General features: G+C 40.9%; 3 protein-coding genes across 9 annotated transcripts in view; 2 read left to right on the top strand and 1 right to left on the bottom strand.

Annotated features, from left to right (window-relative positions):
• Positions 1 to 17,686, top strand: part of ank1b (ankyrin 1, erythrocytic b) — a 66,546-nt gene extending 48,860 nt beyond the window's left edge. For 2 of the 7 annotated variants that reach the window (XM_075456256.1, XM_075456254.1), the window contains 9 exons: positions 298 to 382; positions 1,523 to 1,597; positions 2,404 to 2,535; positions 3,272 to 3,436; positions 9,942 to 10,593; positions 10,710 to 10,836; positions 11,289 to 11,360; positions 11,817 to 11,911; positions 13,365 to 13,452. In XM_075456256.1, coding sequence (XP_075312371.1) covers positions 298 to 382; positions 1,523 to 1,597; positions 2,404 to 2,535; positions 3,272 to 3,436; positions 9,942 to 10,593; positions 10,710 to 10,836; positions 11,289 to 11,360; positions 11,817 to 11,885 — 1,377 coding nt within the window. In that variant the 3' untranslated portion in view covers positions 11,886 to 11,911; positions 13,365 to 13,452. Of the gene's footprint in view, positions 1 to 297; positions 383 to 1,522; positions 1,598 to 2,403; positions 2,536 to 3,271; positions 3,437 to 9,941; positions 10,594 to 10,709; positions 10,972 to 11,288; positions 11,361 to 11,816; positions 11,912 to 13,364 lie in introns of all 7 variants that reach the window. The other 5 variants (XM_075456253.1, XM_075456251.1, XM_075456257.1 and 2 more) reach the window with 4 other exon arrangements.
• An 893-nt stretch (positions 17,687 to 18,579) lies between these two features.
• Positions 18,580 to 21,610, top strand: LOC142372438 (eukaryotic translation initiation factor 4E-binding protein 1-like). The gene is made up of 3 exons (XM_075455339.1): positions 18,580 to 18,822; positions 21,015 to 21,206; positions 21,292 to 21,610. The coding sequence occupies exons 1-3, from the start codon at positions 18,687 to 18,689 to the stop codon at positions 21,321 to 21,323; spliced, it is 360 nt and encodes a 119-aa protein (XP_075311454.1). The 5' UTR covers positions 18,580 to 18,686; the 3' UTR covers positions 21,324 to 21,610.
• Positions 21,611 to 22,829: 1,219 nt separating this feature from the next.
• Positions 22,830 to 24,681, bottom strand: LOC142372938 (nodal homolog 2-A-like). The gene is made up of 3 exons (XM_075455952.1): positions 24,372 to 24,681; positions 23,320 to 24,074; positions 22,830 to 23,208 (listed from the first exon to the last, which is right to left on the bottom strand). The coding sequence occupies exons 1-3, from the start codon at positions 24,679 to 24,681 to the stop codon at positions 23,056 to 23,058; spliced, it is 1,218 nt and encodes a 405-aa protein (XP_075312067.1). The 3' UTR covers positions 22,830 to 23,055.
• Positions 24,682 to 27,685: the final 3,004 nt, after the last annotated feature.

Genomic DNA, 27,685 nt, shown 5'->3' with positions numbered 1-27,685 from the left:
TAAACCCTTGAGATGATTTATCTAACAAATACTTTAATTCATATTTTTGGACTGGCTACTTTAAAGATATGGACACTATGAATCGTTTTACATTTATTTCCAATTGAAAATTAACAAAATGATGAAAGGTCAGGCTCTGGATAGATTTTGTGCAGACTAATAATAATGTATTTTTTTTTAATTGTTTAAAGTGCAACATATTGCTAAGGTTATATTTGCCAAACAGTGTCTTTGAGAAGTTTAAAAAGTTCCACTTGAGACAATTATAATAAAGCCATTTTTACCCTTTTGGTTTAGGTTGTTGGAAGTGAGGAGCGCAGGCGAACTTTAACCCCTCTCGCCCTGAGAGAGCGCTACAGTGCACTCAACGAGCCTGGTTTGGGTGAGTCTTCGTTGCCGGACCTTCAGCCCTCTCCTGATGTACACAGAGTGGAGACGGGCACAGAATGTTGCACTGCCCCTTTGCCCACAATCCTGCTTTGTATATTGCCCTCTCTATTTGCTCTATTCTGTCTCATGTGCACGCATGGCACAAAGACCAAGCCTTGGATGCAATGCACTGCTCTACATTATGCCCCAGAATTTTTTGCAGTGCAGTTATAGGAAACCAGATTGGATGTGTTACCAAAAGATGAGCAGCAATCTCAAACATGACCAAAAAAATGGCTCCATGGCACCTGGCGAGTTAGCCTTTTCTGTCCTGAGTGTCCTGGTAGCTATGACAAGATATGAATGACTTCTGTTATGTGGTTTTGCATGGCGCTGATATCTCCACTGCGACGTCCAACCGCATGGCAGCAGATGCTGTTGGCATTAGTACTGTAGCTTAGCACTGAGAATGGGCAGGACCTCGCAGTGGAGTTAGACAGAGGAGCCCTTATACTGGCCTGTGCTAAATGAATACTCAAGTTGACTGTTATATTCTAATTAAATGGTGCTGGTGACAGGTGGAGGGCAATGAGGAAAAAGGCCTTTTCTGTCTATCAAATACACAGCGCTGCTACACTGCAACCCAGTCCTTTTGTAATGATTACTGAATGCTACTATGATTAGTGAGACTAGCACCTGAATGAACCCCTGTCCACGTAGTGTCCTAACCCTGAGGATAATACTGATCAAAACAATGTTCTGGCTATTGCTTATCTTTTCCAACAGACCAAAAAGGTAAGTGTTGTTATAAGAATTTTTAAGAGCAACTCAAGTCAGTGTTAAGCCATTTAGGTTGCAGATGATGACTTGGAAGCCAAAGAGGAAAAATGAAACTGTCTCAGAGCAGCTGCCTGTATGATACAAAATGTGTATACATACCCACCTATAATATTTGGGAATTAAGACTTATTCATTTCCTTGAGACAAAATGATTCAGACATGTTTGTGATCTGCAGTAGAAAAAAACATAGATCATCTCTATAATTTAAGGTAAATTAAGTCAGAGCCTCTTCAGTTTAGTAAAACATTTACATATTTGGTCATGATGACAAGAGATTGTGTGTAACTAAACTACTTTTTTTTTCCCTTTTAGCAACAGTGAATGCCATGCAGAGGACTGAGATCAAAATCAACATCATATCTGAACAGCTGGGTTTGAGTTGGGCAGGTTAGTCACTTCAGATGTGTACAGCCCTGAACTAAATATGAAGAAAACCTCTGTCTAAAGTACTGTTAGTAGGTTTTAAGTATTACTGACCGAGCCGAGTCTCACCAAAACATGTTATTAGGTATGTTTGTCCATTGTTTAAAACATAGCAGCATCCCAGTCTACTGTTGAAAATTGGGAGATGGCAACACATCCCTTGACTGTTGCTTTTTTTTCTGGCACGGTTCACATTACATGACATTCCAGTCATGTAATGTGAGTCATGAAATGTGGAAAACTGTGTCCATGAATTCATTTTTTAAACTGTCTAACCATGTGTTTTGGAACATTTAGAACAAAACATCAACATGAGACCAAATGCAAATCGTGTCATTTTATTTCGTAATCATAACCACTATCAGTTGAGAATGCAGAGGCAAAGCCAGGAATAGCAAGCTGGTGGGAAGGAGAAAAGTACAAGGATTGTTGAAAACATTGTGTAGGACAAGTCTGCATTAAGTTCCATGATTAGCTCAAAGTTGTGGGCAGTAGTGAGACTTGGAAAGTGGACATCATGATCTACAGACACAGGAAGCCAAAGAACACTGAGATTCAGATTAATTAGAACATAAGCTGCATGTGTGTAGGAAACAAGGTAAGGAAAACACGCTTGTTGTACAATTTCTTTTTAACCTGCAAAACTGCACTGTGGACAAATGTAGCTATTTCACGTAGCTAGCTAAAATACCATAGATCCTGACCTGTGCCTCGATATAGCTGTTATCACTTTTTTTGTTTGTTTATATTTTTGCTTGTCCTCCTTTCAGAGTTGGCCCGAGAGCTTCAGTTTGGTGTCGATGACATCAACAGGATCCGTGTAGAGAATCCTAACTCCCTGCTGGACCAGAGCTCTGCCCTGCTCAACCTGTGGGCCAGTAGAGAGGGCAAAAGGGCCAAGAGTAAGTCCAACTCCACATCCCTTCAATACTCACAGGAAGAGATAATGAATAAAGCGTTGCCTGTTCACATTTTAGTTTAGTCAGTCATCCCATGTGCGCCTCACTGAACAGATAATAGGATGCTGCCTATTTTCTGCAAGGCGGCATCCTCTTAACACCTCTGTTATCGAGAAAAGAAAACAAAAAAGACATTGTAACTCCAGAATTTGCCAGAGAATCATCAGTTTTCTTTAGTGTCAAACTGATCAAGTTATAGTAGGTATTGAGTAAGATTCCATTCAGCATACTTGTTGGGATTTGCTGAATTGCAAATAACCATAGTAGAGTTCTTTTGCCCGACTGTCAGACTTAAAAAATCCCTTATCTACATAATCATTGCATAAGAATACATATGCACAGATCTTAGTGTCACAGCTACTTGTGCTTTTTTTTCTTCATAAGCATCTTAATGTGACACAGGTGACTTTTTTCTGATTAGAGACACTGACAACAAACATAATTACAGTATCTACTGAGACATTTTTATGATTGACATAATGTGGAATTCTTACATTAATTTACGACGCTTCAAGTTTAAACTCCAGTGGTCGACCTTGTACAACGGTTTCTAACACCCCACCTTCCCTGATCTTCCCTGTGTGCTTCTCTCATTCCTGTCCTCGTGCACGCACTTGTCCTCGCGTTGGTCTCCCTCGCTCTCTCTGTCGTCCTCTCCCTTGATGTGTCTGCCTCTTAGTGGAGAGCCTGTACGTTGCTCTGAAGAACATTGACCGTGCAGACATCGTGACCTCACTGGAGGCCCAGGCCCCACAGCCAGGACCCGGGTCTTCAGAGGAGGGAGCCTGTCGTCTCGGTGACCGCGACTCTACCTTCCTGTCCCCCAGTGTCATCAGTGTCAATGGTAAGACCCACAAAAACACATCAGATATCACACACACGACATGCAGTATTCAAACAAATGTGATTACCTATCAGCAATCAGTAACCCCTCTAAAGAAAGAAGGCAATGCTCCTATCTAGTGGTTAGAATTTGTACTTAGTCATGACTTTTTTTTACATTAAAGCCCCCTCCAAGAATCATCAAAATTTTAGTCTTGTTAACATATCCATATGAGGTTTTTTTTTGTCATACAAGAATGTAATGAGCTAAATCGGGCATTGGCTGGTCATTGAATCTGCACCACCTACAGTCTCAGAGAGGCGAGCTTAGACAGCACATATGTTCCCAGTAGAGGATTGGAGCCAATCCCAACTAGGGTCAGTACAGTATTTTCCTGTACGAGAAGAATTTAATAAGTAAGATTTGATAACTTTAATGACCAATTTAAAAAAATGCTCAAACACTAAAAGAAACAGCCATTTGAAAAAAAATTTAAATTAGAAAAAAATTCCATTGAAAGTAAAACGAACGTCTCCCTGTTTAGTTTAAATCATTATTCTTATACTTAGATATCATTGTCATTACTGCTACAAAAATATCTGAGAAATAATCTTCAAGCCCTAAAAGATTTGCCACTGTTTTTATTTACCTTTCACCCCTGAAATCCGCCCTGCTGCCTTTGAGTGTGGGTAACAGCCATTTTACCTTGTTTCTGTTGCCCCACAAGAGATCACGGACACAAGGCCATCACGTGTAGTGCACAAGCCGCGAGTTATTAGACCCCCGTTTTTCAGAAGGGGTAAGTTGAAAGGAACTGGGGCTGCATGGTGGTTTGTTGCTCTTGACATGATGATGATGATGATGATGATGATGGGTCTCAAGTTATGTTTTTGAGGTCTGAGGAATGTGGTCATTCTTCCACCATGAACCCAGCCTTTATCAGCATGCACTAACACCACCTCGGTGCATTCCTCAGCGGGCACGAGTCATTTTTTTTAAGTTACACTGTTTCACACCTCATACTTTAGCCCAGAACATGATGGTTCTTACCCTTTTTTTCTGAATATGGGTAGCAAAGATAACTCCCAGACTTACTGTAAAGGATTCTAAGATGAAATGAGACTAAACAAGCTCAAATCTATTGTTAATTCATCTTGAATACATTTTTTTTCTAATATGAACATGATTTAGATTATATGTGGGCGTATGCGTGGTCGTGTAAGTGTGTACACACATACATTTGTGTGTATGTGTGCATACATGCATATGAGTCTGGGATGGATACACTCGTCAAAAGTGGCTCCGGTACACTAATGATAGTGTTTTCTGGGCTTTCATATCTTGTTTCTATCTCGCTCTTTCTATCTTTCTGCCTCTTTCCTCCTCCTGAGAACAAGACAAAATTTGACTCAAACTTCAGTGTTCCAGCTGTATTGAAATTTTCTCTTTTCCTCGGGACTCTGTCTGACTTTCTTTTTCTCCGAACCTGTGACATGTCATATTTGCTGCCCCGCTCCTCCTCCTCCTGCTCCTCCTCCCCTCTCCTGCTCTTCTTCCTCACAGCTCTTCTTGTCCGACCTCTGACCTCATAAGACCTCATGTTGACCTCTGGGCCTCCTCTTCTCTTGTCATCTTGTTTTCCCGCGCTCCTCCCTCGTTCAGTCGAGTGGGGACCCTCTCCTCCTCTTAAAATCCAGCTCAGTGTGTGTTTTACAGTTTGTGCATGCTGCATGCTTTGCTGTTACAGTGTCTGTGTGTGTCTGTGTGTGTGTGTGTGTGTGTGTGTGTGATAGAGAGAGAGAGAGAAAGCATTTTTCTTCAGATGAGCAATTTGTTCAAAGACAGTTAAGGGAGGGAAAAATTTGGTCTTATTAGCAGACAATAAATGTTTATAAAACCTGCAAGATTAACAAAGTTTAATCTTGCACTTTGCTTACTTAAAAATATTTTGAAACACGTTCTCAGCGCAGTTAATTTTGGGATGTGCTGTGATAGATGTGCGTGGGTTACGTGAAAAAGAATTGTCCTGCCGTTTGCCCTTTTTGTTGATGGCATCAATATGTGCATGGCATGCTTTCAATGTATGAAGTTCTCTTCACGGTGTACAATGTTCTCTCTGTTTTTATGCCAAATTAACAATCAAATGTTTCATTTTTTTTTCTCCTGTTCAATAAATTGTGTGTTCTTAACGCTACGCTGTAACACACGGGCAGCTGTGTCGCACATAATGTTCAACGTACGATGTTGCTGTGACATGATGTTCTTTCATTCATGGGCAAATTTATTTATTGTTAAAAGCTCTTGTATTCTTTCACACTTTTTCACTAATATTTCTGTATTATCTTCGCTTTAACGTTACAGTTAACACTGTGTTTTGCCCACGTCTGATGACACTTGCTGCCAGCATTGGCTGAACATTATTTGCCAGCGGGGATATTGCTGTGAGGTGTGTGGTTGTGATTTGGTTTAGATGTTTATAGCATTTTCTGTATATTTGAACCTCACCCGTGAGCTAAAAGTGTTCTCATATCTTTTTTTCATTATATATATATATGTTGAAGTGCAGTTGTGCGTGTTTGCGTGTGCTTGTACGCGTGTATTGTGATAAAAAAAACAAGTAGCGTGTTGTCATGTTTTGTTCTTATTTGTGTGTCCTTTTGTGGCCTTAATTTGTGCTTCACCACATGTTGTGCCTGTGACACCAGTATGTGTGCGTGCTTGTGTTCTAAAAGCAGGAGTAAAGGGAAGGGCTAACCCAGACTCAACTAACTCATTCAAACTATCATTCTGACTCATTCCTCTCTGTTCACCTCATTCTGATGCCTCTCGACCATCCTGGCCCTATACCATCCCAGAAACACACACAAGTGCTAACCCACCCACCTTTAGGCCATGAGTTCATAAATTCTGAGAATTGCACAGTAAAGAGGTATTTCACCCATGTATACACCTTTGCTTTTTTTTCTCTAGAGTTGTTGCTGATTTTACCAAGAGGAGTTCTAAATTTTAGTTGTACATTCCGAGAAACTACCAGAAATGGCTTTGTGTGCTAGTAAACATCTAAACGTTGAAGCTTTTACATCATAAGAATAGAAATTTACAAGATATGTGCTTGTAGATTTTGCTGTGTTACTGCACCCAAGTCATTTTCTGTCCATAGTTGAATCTTGATGATTTACTAACTTCTCATGTAATAGGTACTTTCTGTAATAACATGTCAGCTGTGCTAAAAATCCAATAAATCCTCTCAGCCGTAGGCTATTCGATGTATAAGTATCTGTGTCTCCATCACCAGGCTACAGTGAATACTGAAAGACTCATATTTACTTTGTCCAGATTATAATGACTTTAAACAGAGTCAAAATCCTCAGCTGCGGCTCCACCAAATTTGATGTAATGGAAATTATCCACAACATTTTAACAGAAGTACTTAATGGCAGCTTCACTGAATATATATTCGGTAACCTTTGTTAAATGCCAGAGGTTTAACTGCGGTTTAACAACCTCTCAGAAACTGCCGTCTTTACTTTCAGATACCTCTCACTTTGCTGTGTTTCCACAGCTGAGCATCCGAACATTTTCTGCTTCGTATTGAGAGACATCCCCCTGTAAAGATTTTTTGGTAACCCTGGTATATTCCTTTTTGATTTAGAGACAAAATAAAATACTTTGTATAGGTAAAAGACTTAGTATAGATAATAGTATTATTTGGATTGTGACAAAATGGTTTTTATTCTGCTTCAAAGTGATCCAGCCTCTTGCCTAAAACTCCAGTTATACCAGTACTGAAGCTGATAGGAGGTTAAAAAATGGATATAGTATTGAGATGAAACTGTTGTTGCACAAAGAGGTATTTTTTAACTAGATCATTTTGTATTAATTGTTCATAAGTTAGACTGAGCCCTCACACTAAACCTTAGCTTTTTCTCTCATAATCCCCTCACTGCCATATTACAACATACATTTTTAGTTATAATGTTTTGTTGTTGTGTGCTGTCAGTATAATGTTGAGAAGTTTTCTCAGGGCTCTTCTTTCCAAATATGAACACTTTCTAACACAGGCTATGGGTGGAATACTTCTTTACGGTTCAGTTCATTCATCTAAATTCGCTGACGCAGCAGTTTATGGAAAACATTTTACTCACATTATTGATCAGCCAAAACCTTACAAGAGTGCCAAAATGTGAGATTATTATTGACTTCAACTTTTTACATTTGAGTTGGATAGTAATAATCGAGAAATTGTTGTATCAAAAATGATATGCTGCAAATCAAAATGGGACTCTGTCACATTATTTAGTTTTAAATGGAAAAATCTATATGATCATTATGTAGTTTGTCATATTCATAGATAAAGAACAAAAGCAAAGCATCCGGGTGTGCTCTCAATAGAATTCTCAGACCTTTTAGTATTCATTGGAATCATAAGAATAAAGTATACGTTTTTGTACTTGAATAAAATGAGAAAAATACTCCTGAAAATACAACACTTCAATGTGTGATTTCTTATTTGTGTATGTTTGAGTGTTTTTATGTATTGTGATAGATTGCTACGCTTAACAATGTCTAGGCAACTGAACGAAAACAGAAGACTATTGTAAGATACTTTGACAATGTGTTATTGGGAAATTAATGATAAAGTAGTATGTTCAACCGGTGGGATCACTTCATTTCTAAAAAAATAAATATTTATATATACTGTATATATACATATATATATATATAGATATTTCTTTTTTGAAATATATGAATAGCCACAGAAAGTTTCGCTGAATATTTTTAAAAGAGTAATATAAATAACCCCAAATAACAGTTAGTAATTTATTCAAAAGTTTACAAAAAAGAGGTTTACAATAAATAAAACATTAAGTCAACTGTCAGACAAGATTAGATTTTTAGTTTTAGTTTTGTTTGATGTGTGTGTGCGTATTTATGTTTTCTTTGGATGCTTGGGGTGAAAACACTTGAACGCATGATTCTGACGTGCAGCCATAACACAGAAGAATGCAAGAGCAAGAGTAACTTGCATTTTCCTTTGCAGAATCTGCAAGATGCTACTGACTCCTACTCAGAGATATGCGACACGGGTTGGAACGATAAGAGATCATTTAGTACCACTTTGATAATTGTGTCACAGCCACACTGAAATGGAAATTCATCCAAACAGCTTTCTAGAATGTCATTCGTGAAATACCAACGAACCTTAATGGGCCAACATACAAAGAATCAACTCTGTAAATATATATCTGTATGTGGAACCTTTCCCAGAAGTCTATAAATATCGTGCCAACCCCACTATCAACATATAACTCTGCACTCACTTTTCTTTTCTCTTATAAATGAACAGATTGTTTTCTGTAGTTTCACATCCTTAACATGGTAGGAGAAAGGGTGCCCTGCATCGTTCACTTCTCAAACAGATGATACGACAAACCACTTTCTTTTTCACCTCACACATATTGCTGTGTCCCAATGACAAAGACCTGAACTGCCTCTGTGGCATCAAATTAATCACTGAAAAAACTGTTACGGTAGAAACAGCTGATTTCAGAAAGAAAGATGGTGCTTGATTTACTTCTTTCAATTTTTGGTTTGTTTTCTGCCTTTTATTAGATTAAAAAAAACAACAAAGATGCTGGCTCTGCATTGATTGGCTCTTTATGCACTTAAGTTGGGTTCGGACTACAGGAGTTTTGGGCCAAGTTATGCCCAATTCAACCTTTAGAGTAGAAATCTAAGACCTCTGTCTATACCAGTGTTAAGCCTACAGTAACTGGTAAACTGAGGGGTTCACAGATCCAAGTATCAACTCCCCAAGCAAATTCATATCCACTAAATGATGTCAACCATGATTGATGCATGGGATATCCTGGAACATCTAAACAGAGCGCTCTCCAAGAAGAGCTAAACATTCTGGCCTTTGAGGCTAACTATTATCAAAACTGACAGTGACACTGTCACCCCTAGTTCTCGCTGAAGAATAAGTAACCTTTATTGATTGCATCTCCACAGCCATTTTCTCATCCTGAATTGTTCTTCTGTTTCTCCCTGCAAAATATTGCAAATGTCGAAGCATGCAGTTAAACAACAGGCTTGTTTAGCTCTTATTCTCCATGAGATCAGTTTAGATGGAGCTTTGCTCCCACTGCTGCAATGATTGTAAGAGTACGCTGTTAGGCGTGTTGTGCGATTATTTTCTATTTTTTCCAATCCTTCTTTGTGCGCGTCTTTAAGACCCAAGAGAAAGTCATCTAGAAAAGTCTCTCATAATGTGTGTGATGTAGCCAGATTTCAAAATCAGGAAGGATTTGCAAACTCCTGTTGTCTGAGCCTGGCATCAATAAAACAGCAAGTGCTTGATGAAGACAGAATTTCATGTCTTTCCTTGTGTATTGGGACAGGGCTGAGCCCCACTGTTTCACTTGTAGTTTGGAGAAACAGTTGAACCACCACCTCACCACCCTCCCCATGGCTGTGCCTGCTTGGTGTTAGTTTTTCTTTTGTCTCGCCCCTGTCTTCCGTCCAGGTTATGGGCTGGTGCAGGAGCTTCTGTCCCCGGCCTCTTTGCAGTACAGCTTGCCCTCTCCATTGGGTGTGGAGCCCTTCTGGCAGGAAGTCTCCAGCCTGGAATGTGCACCAATTGCCACAACAGAAGAAGACACTTTAATGGAGATGTCGGATGTTCAGGTGTGGCCAGCAGGGATCAGCCCCTCGCTAGTCGCAGTGGAGGACTCTTCCCTAGAGGGCAGCAGTCGGGCTGATGATTCAGAGGGCGCCACGCTCTCCTTACCCTACAGCTTAGGCCGCCCAAGCAGTGGAGCCAGTGGGGCCAGCGGTTCAATCATGGAGCTGGAGGAAGAGGAGGAGGAGGAGGAGGAAGGGGAGGTTGAGGAGGAGGAGGCGCCACCTGAGCCAGCAAGATTACTGGCAGAAAGGGACAGAGTGAGGGCCAGTGGTGCCGTTCCCAAGGTCAATCTCAATGGGCAACTGGGAGGTCAGAGGTCGGATGCAAGGAGAGGGGAGGTCGTAGCGTTGGGAGGAGGAGCAAAAGTAGGAGTTGGAGGTGTGGGGCTGGGCTCAGTGGAAGGGATTTCTCTTGTTGCAGGCCAGCAGATGTACTCCCAGCGGAGCGAGATGATGAGTCTGAGTCGACCCTCAGAACACAATGGAGACAATCGGTACGTCGGCTATCACGGTGTACACTGTCGGTACATTAACAGTTCTGTCTGCTATTTATGTCTTCATTCTTTCTTGCTTCTTTCTTTTTTTTGTTTTTCTTCATTCTATTTACCAGGATGGTGGGAGGCGGAGCATTTCAACCGTACTTACCAGACAAGGACTCCCTGCAGGGCTGGGTGGGCTCGGTGTCATCAGGACGGGACGGCAGCATGCTCGTGGCCCAGGAGGCCCTGCTGACTCCGGTGTGTGACACGGGTTACTCTCAGGTGCTGCGCGGGCACTTCGTGCAGGGCACGCAGCCTTTTGACAAGGGGCTGGGCTTCTCTCATCAGGAGGCAGGCCAGCGGGCTTGGGAACAGGAGCAGAGGCGGGGCCAGGTCAGGTTGTTACGCCGACCACCTGCCGCTTCCTGCGCCTGGAGGGAGAACATTTTTGTCCATCTCGTTATCTTTTTTGAATGATCAAATTGAAAGTCAGTCATTCAATTTGATTGTTTTGATCGCAATCATTAACACACTCACTTAACTCAACAATCATCAAAACTGATGATTAATCATTGTGACCAAGTCACAGACCCAGACCCGAAGGATCTTTTTCTATTTTGTTCAACATTTCAGATTGCAGGCAACTTGTTAAGCATTCTGAGTCCGTCGCTATTTATCAGCTGATTTTGTCCCTGTTTTGTTTTTTTCAGAGAGAGGAAAAGGAGGACTATCCAGCTGAGCTGCAGTTTGTTGAAGAACGTGGAACTGCTCTCGTTAGAAGGGTGAGTTTGTTGTATTTTTATCACTTATGCTGAGTCAAAGTCACACACAAACTCTGTAAACCCAAGCAGACAGCTTTCTCCTGTGACTGAGTCATGTTGCCTGGAGCACAGTTTATTCACAGTAGCACCCAGCCTCATGTTGATTTAAATTTTTAAGTAAGTATATTGTCCTAATCAGCATATATGAAAACAAACCAACTATGACTCAGAGATATTTAGTTTTTAAAAAACGGTATCACTTTGTTGTGGAAAATTTGTACAAAAAAAAAAAAATGTCACCATCACTGGCAAAATGCTGTAATTTGGAACGGCTGATTGGCGACTAAATGTAAATCACTGACAGGTGGTTAATGTGTGAGCCATAGTTAGTTTCCTGCCCTGGTTTCACTTTGAGGCTTCAGCAGTTAAATGGTCTGAGTGTTGTTTCCCTCCCTCCTCCTGCCCTCCTTGCTCCAGGTGGGGGTGGATGTGAGAAGGGGCGCTCAGTCAGTGCAGCGCACCAGTCTGCGGAGAGTTAAACACTGAAATACACATACTACCCAGTTCTTCAGGTAGGGGACACACAGCAAGCACTTGTGCATCCCAGTGCTTGGATTCATGCCTGTATGGCAACCTATTGGACTTTCTTAGAGTCCGATAGTTTCCGACAAGTTATTCTGTTTCAACGATTTTCCAAAATAGAACCCCAGAATTTGTGTAAGATATAAATGAAAGTGGAATGCGGTGATTTGTAAATCATTTGAACTATATTTACTTGAAAACAGTACAGAGACAACACATCAAATGGCTTGAAATGTTATTTTTTTTATTATTATTGTTATTATAATTATATATGCTCATTTTAGATTTGAACCCAGTAACATGTTTCAAAAAGATTTGAGACAGTAGTATACTAATCACTGTTGCATCACCTCTTTTTTTAACAAACTCAAGGGAACCATTTGGGCACTGAGGAGAACAGTAACTGTAATTTTGAAAGCAAAATATCTGCCCATTCTTATCTTGATAGCAGGATAAGTTGCTCTAAATATTGTGTAACAGTCTCCACAAAGTTGCGTTATCAATGCCATGGCTCGATCATGGATGCTGGTTTTTGAGCTGTGTTAATAACAAGCCAAACGGTCCCCTCATCTTTAGTACAAAGGATGCAGCAACAGGGCGGTTACAATATGCAGCATGTCACCATAAACCAATTATAGTTGCCCCTTTCTCTTTCCTACCTTTGGGGAAATAGGTTTACAAAAAATAAGCACATCGCTGATCAGCACCAGAGCAGTGTGTTTTTTCGAGTAGAAGAGAAACATTTTGTACTTAACTTGTACACCAGGAGGACACAGAGATGGTTCTGTTTTTGGAGGATTAACACTGTCAGGCAGCCTTTGTTGCAGCAGTAATGGGATGAGTTGTGCTCACTTCACTTCCCCTGTCCCTTCTCTCCTCTTCTATCCACTGCTACTTCTGTGTTTCCTTAGCTCTACGTCTTTAGTATTCTAATGGGAAAAAAAGACACACTGAGAAGACACAACAGGAAGTTGAGCCATACAACCATAACAGCATCTATATGAGTTGAAATTAAACAACTGTACAAAGATAAACTGAACCTTTCGCTTTACTACATTAGTCCACAACAAATATTTTTTTGCAGTATGCTAATAATAGATTTATTCAAAAGAAGGTTATTATCAACCCACACAGTTTCACTGAGTGCTGAAACTTTCCTCATACTCTATTGATACAGATATACTGTTACATACTATATTACCGAGGTACAGACATTTTTCAATTAAACTTGTCAATTTTACCATTTGATATGTTGCCTTTGTGCTATTATTAGGCTTTAATTGTTTTACAAATCGTTGTGTCCCACTTTTATTTACACAGCGTGCCAAATCTTTTCTGTTGCAGGGTTTTATCATAGAGTAGAATGTAAGCATGATTTTATTAATGCTAAGGTAATTTCTCTTATATTTCTATATTCATTTTGTTTCTCTCTGTTTGTTTTAGGACCGAAAAGCCACTGCCAAACCGTCCACCACAAAAACACGATCAGACCGAAGAGGAAAGTGAACAGAGAGGAAAGGAAGACGAGGAAAAACAGACAAACATGACAAACAGAACCATCCGTGATCCATGACCATGGAGCAACACAAAACAAAAGAAGACGAGAAAAAAAGAGCCGTTCAACTTGTAGTTTTATAATATTTGTAAAGATATCAACGGAACAAAGGCATGAAGATTTCTTTCTTTTTTTTTATAATAAAAGAAAAACAGAAATGTTGGAAAACAACCAAGAAAAAAAGCAACAAAGTGCTTCCTGTGAACTGTAATCGCATGATGACTGCTGGTGCATGCCCTTTGACCTTTTGGACTGTCATTATCTACAAAGAAGGGGTATAAGGTATGGGGTTGGCCTATGCCTGGGTCACAGGCCTTTTTTAAGGACCTTTTTCCCCCCAACTGGAGTGGTTTGTATCAGCAAGTTGAGTCCAATAACACTGCAGCCAAAAAAAGTCCCTCAAAGAATGGTTGTGTAATACAGCAAGGCTTCTGCTGAGCCAACCAATGCTTCTTTCACTGGATCCCTACCCCTATTATTCTCAATGTGATATATGCACTCTATGCTACGTGGACATGTGTCGGTGTGTATGTGTGCGTATGCGTGTTAGTTCTCTACCGCATGTGTTTCTTGCTTCTAGCTTGGCACCAAGTCCTGGCCCATGATTGGCTTGTTGTCTCTGTGATGTCCCAGCGTGCTCAGCGCAGGATGAGAAAGCGGCTTTGCTCCCCTGCTCGTGAGTTCTTGTCTGCGTGTGCTGGCGTTTGTCCGTTGTTTTACTTTGTGGACGAGCTAGCTTCTTGTTATTTGTTCCTTTGGAGCCAGTCCACTTTGGTTCTCGGCATTGTTTGACTTCGGCAGAGAACTGACCCACTGATGTTTTCAGGGGAAAGATGTTTTCAAGACAACGGGAATGTTTCCTTGGCTTGGTTGCTTCATTGCAATGCGCGGCAACTCTAGACACAAATCTTGACTTTTTTCCTCTCTTGTGATCTCCTTTACCCTTGTTTTATACCCAGTAGCATATCTCATCTTGAGCCATCATGTTTATCAGTAGCCCTAGTCTATATGCAGTGAAATAACAGGTTTCTCTCTTAGGTTTAAAACTTTTGTGCTCCCTCTTTTACCTGTTTGCATCGGTTGCAGTGCCTCACTGTCAGGATTTAGTCATTCCACTCATAGGGACGGAAGTAGAGAGCACATGGAGGATCTGATTCTTACAAGGATTTATAGCAAGTGTTAATTGGCACCATGCTACAACAGCATGTGATGTTCAGCAGAACTGTGCAGCAAGGACAGACAGGTAGCACTGTGATTGTCTTATTAACACTGACCCCAGACTCGTGAAATGTCAAAACAAACATTCACATATAGTACAAACAAAAGCACACTCGCACATATATGAACATGTGGTTGAATAATCGTTGCCTGGTCAGGTTGTTAGATAGTTTTGCCACAGCAATAATACCCAACAAGAAGAACAGATGGAAGCCGGGATTCTAATCGTCCAAGGATGAGAAAAAGAAAGTTGTAAAAGACTGAGCTCCTCAGTGAAGACAGAGACTCTGTCTGGAAGCAGCAGCTGAGTTTGGCATTGCAGCTGCGCTGTGGATAAGTGGCTCCATCAACCTTGAAGTGAATGAGTCAGAAAGGACAAACTTCTGCAAGATCAGATGACTCGGCTGTAGCAGTCTGGGACTGTGGAGGCCTGAAAGAGGGTTTGTTTTATATTTCCTATTTATATTATTGTTGTTATTATTTTTCAGCACTAAACGTAGCAAAATATAAACCAGGACATGTTCATTTAAAATTCTAATATCTGTTAAGAAGTTTGCTGCAGCCCTGAGGTGGAATCCACCGAAGTATGATTTAACTTTTTCTGAGTTTTCACAGCTGTTATCACGCATTACTTGCATTACTGTAAATCATCGATCATCATCAAACACTTTATGCAGAAACCTAACGGCAGCACTATGTAGAGGTTATATCAAAGTAGCACATATTTCCTGAAAATCCAAACAAACTATATATCCCCTACAGTAAGTACTGTAAATAGTACTGTAGCCTGAGTGAGTGTGACACTGAATGAATGAACACATTAGTTATTTGTCACACAGATTCACAGGTTTTTCGTGTCGTCTGTGCACGAGAACATCGTCTGATAATAGCACACGTTTTTGAACATATCACATTTTTCCACTCAGGTTTTTCTTTTCTGCTTTGTCAGAAATAAAATGTTTTTTAAGTTCTGAGTCATCCTCTGGAAGAATAGCATGGGACACGACCGGAGCGCTTCAGAGAGAGGGCTGTGCTATTGGGGAGCGATGAGGAATGGGAAGGGGGGTGCATCGGGGTTTTGTAGGATGTATGAAACAGGATGGTTTGTCTCGAATTGTGTTTGTGAGAATGTATATGTTTTCGTGGCTTAGTTCTTTGATTTAGATAGACCAAATAGGACAGAGCGTTGGGTGTGTCAGAAACCTCCTCCTGCTTGGTGCTCAGCTCCTGAGGTGACACACACACCTCTCTTGGTAACGTTTATCCTTATATTGCTATTAACCAGTCAGTATTTTTGAGTTTGAGTATAGATTTAAAAAATAAAAAATTATTGAACACATTTTTTAATTTTACCAAATCAGGAAGTCAGACTTTGACTCCAAGTCTTGAAAAACCAACTAAAAGGAAACAAGAAGCCCACTCTAAATTAACTTAACATTGACAGGTTTTTTAAAATGTAGGACATTTACTTAACTCATCGTCATACTCAGTTGTGTTTGAAGTCATGGAGTGTATCAACAGTTATAATCCTTATTGGATCTGCTCTAAGCAGACAGCTAATTTAGATGCTTTCTCTGTTCCCTGAGGCAGCCATCCCACAGATGGCCCCTCTCTTTCACCTGAAATAAAGGGAAAAAAAATGTGTTTGTATTGAATGAAATACCTACACGGTGCATTTCACAGAATACCAAAGTCAATCCTGAGTTTTTGTCTCTGTCACTGAATCAGTTTTCTGAGGTGAGTTTGAACAGATAGTTGTTTAGTTGAGAAATTCACTCAGACAATCATTTTTGCAGATGAGAACGTCTCTGGGTGCCAGTTAAAAATCGGTGAGGGTTATTGGCTATTGTTTGTGGAGATGGATGGATTTGTTTAAACTCTGAAATCAATCTGGACATGCCAAATAAAGTTGGGCTGTTAGTCTGAAGAAGGCCTTAAAGCATATTTACTACATCCAGAGGAGGATAAACATTCTCATTATTGGTCAAACTCAATTTTTCTTACCATCGGTTCAGTCCAGTTTTGCCAAGTCAGCCAGAACTACGATCTTCATTCCCTCAATCATTATCTATATACACTTTATCCTATGCAGGGTTAGTGGGAGGGGGCTAGGGGCAGGATATATCCTGGACAGGTCACCAGTCCATCACAGGGCCATCTACAATTTTAAGGAATCTCAACTTTTACCTAACATAGTTTTCTCCTTAATTACCCACATCTAAGTGAAATGATGTCTTTTGTAGTTTGGTTATTTTGGTTCGGTACAATCCGTGTCCACTCCGAGGTGGAATTGAACAAATATGGTTTCAGATTTCTATCTGAAGTAAAATAGTCAGTGAGATCCTGAGGACTCTGGTAAACTCACCTTCACCGTGTTTGTGTGTTCGTGTGGAAGTGTGTGTGTATGTGAGTGTTGATGCTTGGCTCCAAACCATTTTGGACCATTTGGGAAGAAGACAGAACATTTTTACCAGGCATTTAACTGAAGAGGACGTGTAACCTACGATGGTGTATTTTAAAATGAGTATTGTACAAATTTAACTGTCGCAAAGAATAAAGAAAACCTATACTCCTTTAGAATGGATACATGACGATGTAAACGCAATATCATATTATACTATCCTAAGGAATGCAACTGCGCACATGCACAAAAGAAAAAAAGATGTTTTTATGAAAAGATATGTATAAATACATGACAAAATATATTTAATTAGAATGCTATGCACCCTCATAGAGTTGTTATGGATGTTCTTTAAGCATTACGTAGACTAGGCCAACACCCACATCATGGGGAATGTAGAGGCTTTGTAGCTATGACCATTTGTTTTCTTTTCTTTTTTGTATCGTCCTGGAGAGAGGATAAACAAACGTGAATATGTATACAAGCCTTTCGATCAGAATCATTCTGACATGAAAATATGTATAGATCATCTTACCCTGTACACCAGCTCTTACCATTTACGAGAGTTAATAAACAAATATGTGACATAAAGTTTGTGGCTTTCTTTGGTAAGAAGTTAAATGAGCGTAGCCTTTTATCATTTCACTTTATTTGCACTTTATTTGATTTTTTTTCTTAGTAATGTTTTGTTTTACTTCGATTAATGAATTTCATAAGATATTGATTTCCTCTCTCATTATTTATATGCTGTTTTTACCTGAGAAGTACATACAAATAGTCAGTAACCGAAGTCCTCAGAGGCCATGCAGTATAAAACTAAAGTGATTACACGCTTGCATAATGCCACTTGAATAGAAGACTATTAAAAACTGTATGACTTCTCAATAACTGCATTATTTCTTAGTTAATAAGGGGAGAACCATCTAAACCATCAAAAAACACACACTCAAGACAGACTACGGCAAAAGCACAACCCCAGGGAGAAATCTGGTTATCGCCGGCACAAATTAGACAAAGCAGTACAATACATCAGTGATTTCCAACAGCCCAACACAGTGAACATGGTTGTGAAATCACCTGTTAACAGATATTTCTCAAATGCGGTCCTTTTCGCTGTTTTGAAGTGCTTATTTCCTTATATTTGGTGTAAATATATAGTTGAATATTAGCTCCATTTAAAAAAATTAAATAAAATTTTTAATAAATTTATATACATATAAATTAATATTTTGAATATTTTAACTGATGGCAACACGTTTAGGTTCGAATTACATGAACACATTTTTTCATCATCTAACCACAACTACTGTATTACTATCGACAGTGACCTTCACTTTCAGTCACACTTCCCACTGTGTTTAACAGAGAAGCCTCGAGTTATATAGGGGGAAACTACAACTTGGACCGTCTGTGACACCCCCCTTCATTCGGCCAATCACAGCCTCCGCGCTCCGCGTGATGTTTTGTAGGAAGCCCCTGCCTTGTTTTGGGTTTACTTCGACCACGTGGAAGGGAAGGGCAACTTGTGCGACAGCTTTTACAGTCTGAGCTGAGTGAGTAGCTGGAACAGTCGACGCCGCGCTGTTAAAAGATGTCAGCGGGAGGCCAGACCACCAGGAGCCGGGAGATCCCAGCTGTCAGGCGGGTCGCCATCCACGATGCAGCCCATATGCCCCAGGACTACTCCACGACTCCAGGGGGAACTCTGTTCAGCACCACGCCAGGAGGTACAAAAAAAAAAAACAGTTTGTTCCGTCAGAAAGCGGAAGGTTCGATATGAACACACAGCTCATTTTTCGCATTTCGATCACAGTTACGAGACTTGTCGGAAACAAGCTCGAGGTCCCACCCGAGCTCATGTTGCCCCGATAACTTTTACAGCGTCTGCGACAAGTAGAGATGAGCTGAACGGGCTCATTTCTTCATGGAGCTGAGAGGTGGGGGTGGAGGTGGGGTGGGGGTGAGTGCAGATGTGATTAAAATTCAAATCAGAGTAAAACCCACGCTTAACTAGCAGAGCCGCAACGTGGACTAACCCATAACCTATTTATAGAGCTGCTATTACAGCTGGCTGTTGTTGAGCGGCAGCAACATGTTTACGAGAGGTGGGCTCTCATGTGGTCCCCCCACCCCGGTTGTGTTAAACATTGAGAAATGTTTATAGGCAGACGTTGCTCGAAGAAATCAGGAAACACCAGGATTCATTTAAGTTGCGGCAGAATGTTATGGGTCGGTGTTCAGCTCTCGCAGGAACACCCTGAGATGTTTGCCCCACTATGCAACACGTAGCTCACACACGGGCAGGCTGGAAGCCTTGGGAAATTTTCCAGGACGGCGATAAAAGCAAAGAAGAATGTTCTCCCTCGGTGGTTGTGAGAAACTTGACGCGGATGCACATGTTCATCATCACAACTGATAAAGTGTTCTTTAACATCAGCAGGTGGGACGGTTCAAACCGATAAAGCACCACTGGGTCAATGAGAGCGAATCAGCGTTGGAGTGGGTGACCCAAAAAAAAAACTAGGTTACTGGTCATGGGCATGTTTTAGGATGTGAGTAGAAGGTTTTATGTTTGGAATGAGATAGTGAGGCAGTATTTGTTTTTGTCCATGATCTAATTTACAAGTGTGCATTTAGCATCGGGGCCATATGCATAAAATACGAGTTTATTTTATCAGATCTAGACGGATTTGTTTTTATTGGCAGTGACAGCTGTTTTTATGAAACTTTATTTTATTTCATTCATCCAATTTCAAGAGAGCTAGATTGAATTTTGTCCGTTCAGATCATCGCGTTTCATGTAAATCTTGGCCTTTTCTGTTTTTTGAACTCATATTTTATTTTCACAAAGGTATTCCATTCCATACAAACAGTACACATTTACATTTTACATTTTTGCATTATACTTTACACCATCACAGCTGCTTAGATATCCACTTCAACTTATCCTACACAAATAAACAAGACTAAATACACACATGAATAAATAAAGAAAAACACGAAAAGAGGGTAAAAATTATGTAGGTAAATGAATAAACAAAGTAAATGAAAGTAATAATTACAACTAAAGTACACCTCTCTTATTGCAGTAATAAACACATTACAGGGCTCCATCTCTTTATAAATATGGGTCTTTGTAACCTTATTGCTTATGCAATTCGCTCCATCTCATACAATTCCCATACTTTTTTAAGCCATACATTATATGTTGGTGGCTCTGGCTTTAACCATCTTATTGTGATACACTTAATAGCAGCTCCCAAGAGTATTTGTAAGAGGTAAATTTTGGCTCTTCCCTCAAAACCTTCTGGGATTGGACCAAGGAGGACTACCCTTGGATCATTAGGGACATTTTGGTGAAACACTTAACTCAGGGCGTCTAGTACGTCCTTCCAAAAAATATTCAACTTGGGGCAGGACCAGAAAATATGAGTGTGGTTTCCAATTTGTGGCCCACAGTTCCTCCAACATTTGTCTGATGTCAGGGCCCATTTTACGGTTATTTGAGGTGTCCTAAAATATCTCATTATGACTTTCCATCTAAACCCCCTCCAAATATTAGCGTTAGTCACCTGATGTGCCTCTCGACAAATCTGTGTCCAAGTATCTAATGAGATATTTGTGTTCATTTCACTTCCCATTTCTCCTTTATTTGTATAGTATTATTTGGGTTCATCAACAAGAAAACTGAATATAATTTAGAGATCTCTTTTCTAGCCTCGTCTCCAGCTTGCAACCTAGAGAGAAATTCTTCTATTGGACTTGGATGTTTCACTTTTTCCCATTCCTTATGTGTTGTAAGAAAATGCCTCAGTTGTAAATAGCCTTTTCTGTTTTGTTTCATTTTAGGGATCTAAGTGCATGCGGTCATTTCAATGTTAACAGTTTTTTTTTAAGTTGTTTCCTTGTCACTGGTCAGGTACCAGAATCATCTACGACAGAAAGTTCCTCCTGCAGTGTCGGACATCTCCCCTGGCTCGCACGCCTCCCAACCTGCCTGTCATCCCAGGAGTCACCAGGCCGCTCAATGAGTCCCCCAGCGACGCAAACCAGCCACAAAAGACCCCCAGCAACAACACTGACCACGGAGTGCATACAGAGGAGAATACAGGTGAACATCTGCATCACAGCTGCAATCTCTGCGATGGTGTCATTGTGTATTTCCCTCTGCTGAAGGCGATGTTTTTCTTTGACAGGGGAAGATGCCCAGTTTGAAATGGACATCTGAAGAGTGTCAGCTCCGGCTCAGAGGATAAAGCACTGTCCTAACGTCCTCATGGTTATTATTATGACAGGTCTGGTCTTACTCGGCTGTATTTTATTTTCAGATTTGCTCTGAAAATCGGTCTTTGCTCTTCGAAATACCTAACATGTATTGAAATGTTGTACGTTTCTGAAACAACATTCACTGATGCATAAAACTTTGTTTTTCACTTTGATTCCACTTGACTTGATCTGTGACATATGACAAGTAGGTCAAGGTTGCATTGAAAATAAAATATTTTATAAGAGCTGGCTCATTTTAAGATCATTAATATCGTTCCAAAAATGTCACATTGATGGTATGTTTGTTATCAGGTGACACTTTATACCTGTTCTTTACCTTTTATTGACGTGCATTTTGGTGCGGCAGCTTTTGCCATGCAGCTGAAGTAATAATTACTATAAATTTAAACTAATTTAGGTACTGATTTGTGCTGACTGAATAGGGTAGCAACCTTGTCTTCAGATTTGCTGTAGCTGAGGTCTGCCATTGAACATTAATGCAAACATTTTTGGCATAAATTAAGTTGGAAAGGTCTTTTTTTTCCCCTGCCACATGATGAATCTAAGTCCTGTATTAAGTCAGTACACAGTTTTTGCTATACTTCTTAAGATAGGGTCAATTGATAATAAATGCTCCATTAGACTCACCAGACTGCTAACGTTTGTCTGTTTGGTGTTGTAGGTAGTTAGAAGTATACTGAAATGTTTGTTTTATGTGTTTTTTCCCCACCTCTCTAAAATTGTAAGTGTATAACTAGACACAGAAACGGGTCACGGGTGGCCTGTAACACCGCGTCAGCCCGGCTTGCTCCTCCAACGCGTGCTATAAGCTAACCGTGGTCTCCATGCTCTGTGAAAGCAGGTTAAACAACCCAGATGTACCGACCAGTCTTTATCTGAGAGGTCCAAAAGCGAGTGTTGTGGTTCCGCTTTAATGCCAGAGAATTGATTTAAGAAAAAAAAACAGCAACAAACAAACAATGGATCCGTTCCATTTATCTCTTTCTGAATAACTGGACTGTGGTAGCATTCAGAATCTCAACGTACCCACCCAATTAGATGTATTACTTACACCTGTGCTTTGCCTTACTAACGAGACAGCACAGGTGAATGCTGATGTATTCTAACGCATAACAGTGAAACTTGACCAATCACACTTAAGTAATAACACAAAAAACAGCACAACACTCTGTTTAAGATATGAAATAGTTTTTATTCTATCATAGCACACAGCAAACACAGTGGTGGGTCATTGTGACCCAAACATTTCATAACGCCGCTTTTACATTTGTCAATTCAGTAACATTAGAAATGAAATCTGCAAGCATAAAAAAGGAATAGTTTGTACATAAGTTGTACATTGTGTACAACGGTTTGTTAGTTCAATAGTGCTTTTAATCAGTGACCATACTGTGCTGTTTAAGTTGATTTTACTGTTGAAAGGCACAATGTAGGTCCACCCTGTCCCCTCCAAAAAGTACCAATGAGTTAGAAGTCTTTATATGTTATAAGTTATAGTCGACCTGCATCACAGCAGCAGCCGCCTCTGTCCCAGTGTCAGACCGGTAAAGTCTGAGTAAAGTGCCTGTGTACGTACACCCTCAGTGTGCCTGTTGCCTCAGGTCTGTGGCTGTAGACTCCTCTGAGCTTACAGCCCTGTGGCAACAGTCCCAAAGTCCCTGCAGGTGTTTTCCTCAGTGGCAACCACACTCCTCCACTATCATGTCGTCGTGATGCTTCATCACCATCCTCCCGTTCTCGTAGTACAACATGGAGAGCGGTGCAAGGCGCGTGGGCGCACAGGAGACACAGGGCACCTTGTCTGGGTGGTGAAGCCTCAACAGGCTCTGCAGAGAGAAGAAGAAGAAGACTACAGATTAGAACACATCTTTTCTGATAGCACATTAGATACTTATCAAAAAGTGTACAATCTTGTATGTGATCAATTTCAGAATTACCTGTATATATGCGTGGTTGGTTGCGTCGAAGCTCTCATCTACTGGCGTAGGACAGCTCCCTTCACAGCGAAAAGCATTGTACCGTTTAGGATAGACGATCCACTCACTCCAGTTGAGCTTCTCAAAGTCCACCCACATGTCCACCTTCCTGCAGAGAGGACCTTGCCTCTCCGCATCTGCAGCCTTGCTAGCAAGAGCAGCCTCCCTCTGTCTCTGCTGGGCCTGCTGGTGCCTCTTCCCTCTACTTCTCCTCGTCCTAGAGGCGGGGGCCACCCGCTCCCTGTCCAGGCTGACGTACTTGGATTGCTCCGCAGTCCGGATCAACGTTGGCTTCCGTTGGCTGTTTAAGTTCTGCCTGGAGAAGACCACCATCATGACCTTGTCAGCTGTGGGGTGTTGGATGCTCCCCTGCTCCCTCTTCGCCTCAGCCTCCTCCTCCTCCTCCACTCTTTTTGTTGAGTGTCCCAGCTGCAGCCAGCGACTGAGCATCTCCGTCATGTTGAACACTTTCCAGGAGGAGGGTGAGACCATGGAACTGGGATGAGCTCTCAGACGGCCCAGGAGCAGCTTGTTCTCTGGGCAGTGCATGCCGGAGCACAGGTCGCTGTTGGAGTGGTAGATGTCCACAGAGGCACTTGAAGAATCAGCGAAGGCAGGCAGGCGGATTCGAAGTTCAGCCAGTTGGACGTTGTCACTTGCAGACATGGAAGACATGTCAAAGGTGACTGACCACCTTTTGCCAATCTGCTGACAGCCTGAAAGAAATACGATAGAATACATTTTGTTAGTTTATTAATTAATTCTGACAGTGAATGCTCCATTTTCCCATAATAGGCTCTTCCGTTGTACTTCCCAGGAAAACATTATGACACCACAACACATCTATTGTTCAAAAGCTCATTGGTTTATTTTCTTTTTTTCTTTTGGTAACAGTATATTTATCAATAACCAAATATATAAGTATAATTTCACAATTAGCTCACATTATTCCTGATAGATTTAGATTAAGTAACATCCTTCAATGTATCTCCCTTTTGACGTTCAATACTCACTCTTTGCGACAAGGCTGATCACTGAGTCGGAGTCGTGGAGACCGGGGTTGTCCTCCTTCGTGGCCTGCTTGACTTTGGCGGCCGCAGTTGTCCCCCGGTCATCGTTCAGCATGCTCCGGTAGAGATGCATCATGTAGAAGGGCAGCCTGCCGCTCTGCACCCGCTGCACGGCTCGTCTGACACTGTCAGGGCGGCCGATCACCCGGCGGAGCAGCGCGTCAGGATGCATCCCCTGCTGCGGCTGCGCGGCGAGAACCAGAACCAAATCCACCAGGAGAAAAAAAGCACACTCCACTGCAAGAGCCTTCATAATTCCCAAGAGCAGTGTTGTCGCTTCCACGGGCAAATCCAAATGCTGCCAGGTGAGATGCTGAGACATGGTTTTATAATGACACGCCTCCTCCCTGATGCCCTTTGAAGTGATCTGTCAAGAGGCGGATGGATGAAGGATGCGTCTGATGCCAGGGGAGCGCTCAAAGACTTAAACGTAATGAGGTCGTTATGGATCGAAACCAACTGGTCTTTGTAGTGGCAGAGGTGTGAAAACAGGGGGAGCCCAACGCTCCCATTGTCGTTTTGTATATCACAGATCTCTTTGATAAGAAGCTGCGACAATGATATTAGTTAAGGAGATTACTAGCTGCACAAATGCACTCTGATTAATGAGGCGAACTGGGAGTTAATCAGAAAGAAATCTGAAGGAAAAAAAACTTTTTAAAGACTATTTGCATTTGCTGAGTTGAAATGGCCTATCTTGCGAATGCTAAAATGTTCAGCGTAATCTCATTAACACTGGTTATTAATTCAGCCAAAGCTATTTGAAAAATCTGTTGGTTTTGTCTCCCCGTTCACTTTCATGTAAACTCTTGGCCTTAATCAAACATCTTTTTATTTCTATTTTTCTATCTTAATAAAATCCAGCATGTGTTTATAGAAAACAAAGGCAACAATCTGACTAACAGGAAAAATGAAAACCCTTAAATTGTATTGTTGAACTGTTATGGAAACGTTCAATGAAAGGGTTAAACATGAAAGGTAGAATTGACCGCAGCTGATCGCTGCCCATTCAAGGAACAAATTGCACAATCGACTTGAAAGGAGAGAAGAAAGAGCAGTAAGCTTTTATTCTTCTGATGAGAATATCATAGAATAAATTGACTTTGCATCAAAGCAGCCTAACCCATTGAAAGTTTTTTCTTTATATGTATGCTATAAACTGAGTTGAAAAGAAACTCCATCGAGACGTTTTTTTTTTTTTAAAGAAATCAGTTTATTTCATTATGCTGTATTAATTCAATTATAGGAATAACCGCATACGTTGGACCATAGACACATTTGATTTACAGCAGGTCATCCATCCATCAACCTAACCATTATCTGAAAGAACATCGCACCACTTACACTGTAGAATTTGAGATTATTGCATTTCCAAACCTGTTTCTGCAATGTCATTTAATGTAGCAGAAAAATGGTGGATCTTCTAAAAGAGAAGCACAAGTACCTAACACAATATAAAGTCTCAGAGAGTCACTGAACGTCTCAGAGATTCAAAATAAATGGAATATGGAGCGAGTTTTACGCGTAACTGGCTCCCTGTCAAGTAAGTCTCTGCGCATGCGTCCAAAGAAAAAACAAAGAAAAGAAAAATGCCTCAGATATATGTATGTTTGCATTATTAGCATTCTCTAACTCGCGGTTCGGTTGAAAAGACCTCAAAACTGCATTTTATTTATTTTTCGTGTTTTTTACTTGTCTGTAATCACGTGCGCACTCGCAGCAGCAGGAGCTGATTAAAGCGCCTCCTCTCACCTGACGCTTTTTGATCAGATGAGCCGAGCTGGCCGACATGGACCTGAGCCCGTTCATTTGTTGCGTTTTTCTAGCAATTCTACGAATTTCCAGAGGTAATGCAAATCCTTTTCATTGAAATACAAGCCGAACGCTCCAGTAACACGCGGCCAGTTTGTTTGTTTCCTGTCCGAACTTCTACAAAGTGAGCATTTCGGAATCCACTGGCTCTTGGTTTTCATTTTAGAAGCAAATGAATGTCCCATTCAATTTGACATATTTCATTCAAATTTATGGAACTTAATCTCTAATGAGATTTATTTGATCAGCATGAGTATGCTAGCAAGTTTCTTTATGGTACGGCTTAATTTTAGGTCCTTTAAATGTGTGAACTGTCCTTTCTGTTGGACTGCTTTGCATTAAAGCACACCTTTTCAAGTTGGTGAATTCAAAGGTAGATGAAAGGCAAACTTCCTCTGAACCTGTAAAAAGTTCAAGCCCACCCTAATGTGCGAGCTGGAACTTGTGAGGCTCTTGTGTATGTGACCTTTTCACATTTGTTTTATTCTTTTTGTTGAAAGTTTTCCCCTGGGAAACCAATAGTTCACAGCTTGCAATTGTGCTGCAGAAATTGTCAATCAGTGATTTTGGAATCTTAAATCACAGCTCACTCCAACTGTTGTAAAATATGACGCTTTGACTAACTGGTAATTTCCAACTGGTCCAGTTGTAAGATATTTATCTCTTTATCTCAGTATGCAGCGGTAATGGTAAAACACAGAATATATAATGGACATCTTGATCAGCAACTCCTTTCATTTTGGGCTAACATGGGAATTTTCCCAATTTGCGAAGTTCTAAATGATCTTGTGTGTGTGTGTATATTAAACCCATGCTGTCTATGTCGGTAGGCCAAGTCTTTGGCTGCCCTAAAGGCCAGTGGCAGTGTGATGATGGAAACTGCATTACTGAGGCATGGAGATGTGATGGACAGGGAGACTGTCTGGATGGATCTGATGAAATGGACTGCGGTAGGAGGCCGCCTTCCTTTCCTCAACCTCTTCTTTGCTTTATCGATTACAGTTGACATCATTTTTTTTTTTTTTTTTTTTTTTTTTTTTTTTTAAATTGTCCCCAGGAATGAACTAATCCGATATCTTCATGTTGTTGGTCCATGGTTAAAGGATGTTTCTGTTTAGTACGTCTATACTTGAACACTTCCTTTAACAGCGCTGTTTCTTCTCTTCAGCACCCCCAGGTTCTGATTGTCCTCCGGGTCAGTTTCCGTGTTTGGACTCTGTTGGCTGTGTTCCTACTTCGGCCCGTTGTGATGGACAAAGTCAGTGTCCCTCTGGTTCCGATGAAGAGAACTGTCCGGCCTTAGAGGGCTGTCTGGATTCTGAATGGATGTGTCGAAACCGCATCTGTATCCCCAAAGAACTGCACTGCAACGGACAAAATGATTGTATGGACAATTCTGATGAAGAGGAATGTGGTGAGGAAAAACTTCCGCTTTAATTTCTATC

The sequence above is a fragment of the Odontesthes bonariensis genome, chromosome 22, assembly GCF_027942865.1.
Source record: "Odontesthes bonariensis isolate fOdoBon6 chromosome 22, fOdoBon6.hap1, whole genome shotgun sequence".
In the NCBI taxonomy this organism is placed as follows: domain Eukaryota; kingdom Metazoa; phylum Chordata; class Actinopteri; order Atheriniformes; family Atherinopsidae; genus Odontesthes; species Odontesthes bonariensis.
This window is presented reverse-complemented; position numbering and strand designations above follow the sequence as displayed.

What these genes read in the sequence shown, in the direction of transcription:
- LOC142372438 (XM_075455339.1), top strand. Translation starts at nt 18,687, where the DNA reads ATGTCAGCGGGAGGCCAGACCACCAGGAGCCGGGAGATCCCAGCTGTC. An exon ending in GTTCAGCACCACGCCAGGAG is followed by an intron (nt 18,823 to 21,014) that starts GTACAAAAAAAA and finishes GTCACTGGTCAG; the next exon opens with GTACCAGAATCATCTACGAC. An exon ending in GCATACAGAGGAGAATACAG is followed by an intron (nt 21,207 to 21,291) that starts GTGAACATCTGC and finishes TTTCTTTGACAG; the next exon opens with GGGAAGATGCCCAGTTTGAA.
- LOC142372938 (XM_075455952.1), bottom strand. Translation starts at nt 24,681, where the DNA reads ATGAAGGCTCTTGCAGTGGAGTGTGCTTTTTTTCTCCTGGTGGATTTG. An exon ending in GATCAGCCTTGTCGCAAAGA is followed by an intron (nt 24,075 to 24,371) that starts GTGAGTATTGAA and finishes TATTTCTTTCAG; the next exon opens with GCTGTCAGCAGATTGGCAAA. An exon ending in CCAACCACGCATATATACAG is followed by an intron (nt 23,209 to 23,319) that starts GTAATTCTGAAA and finishes TTCTCTCTGCAG; the next exon opens with AGCCTGTTGAGGCTTCACCA.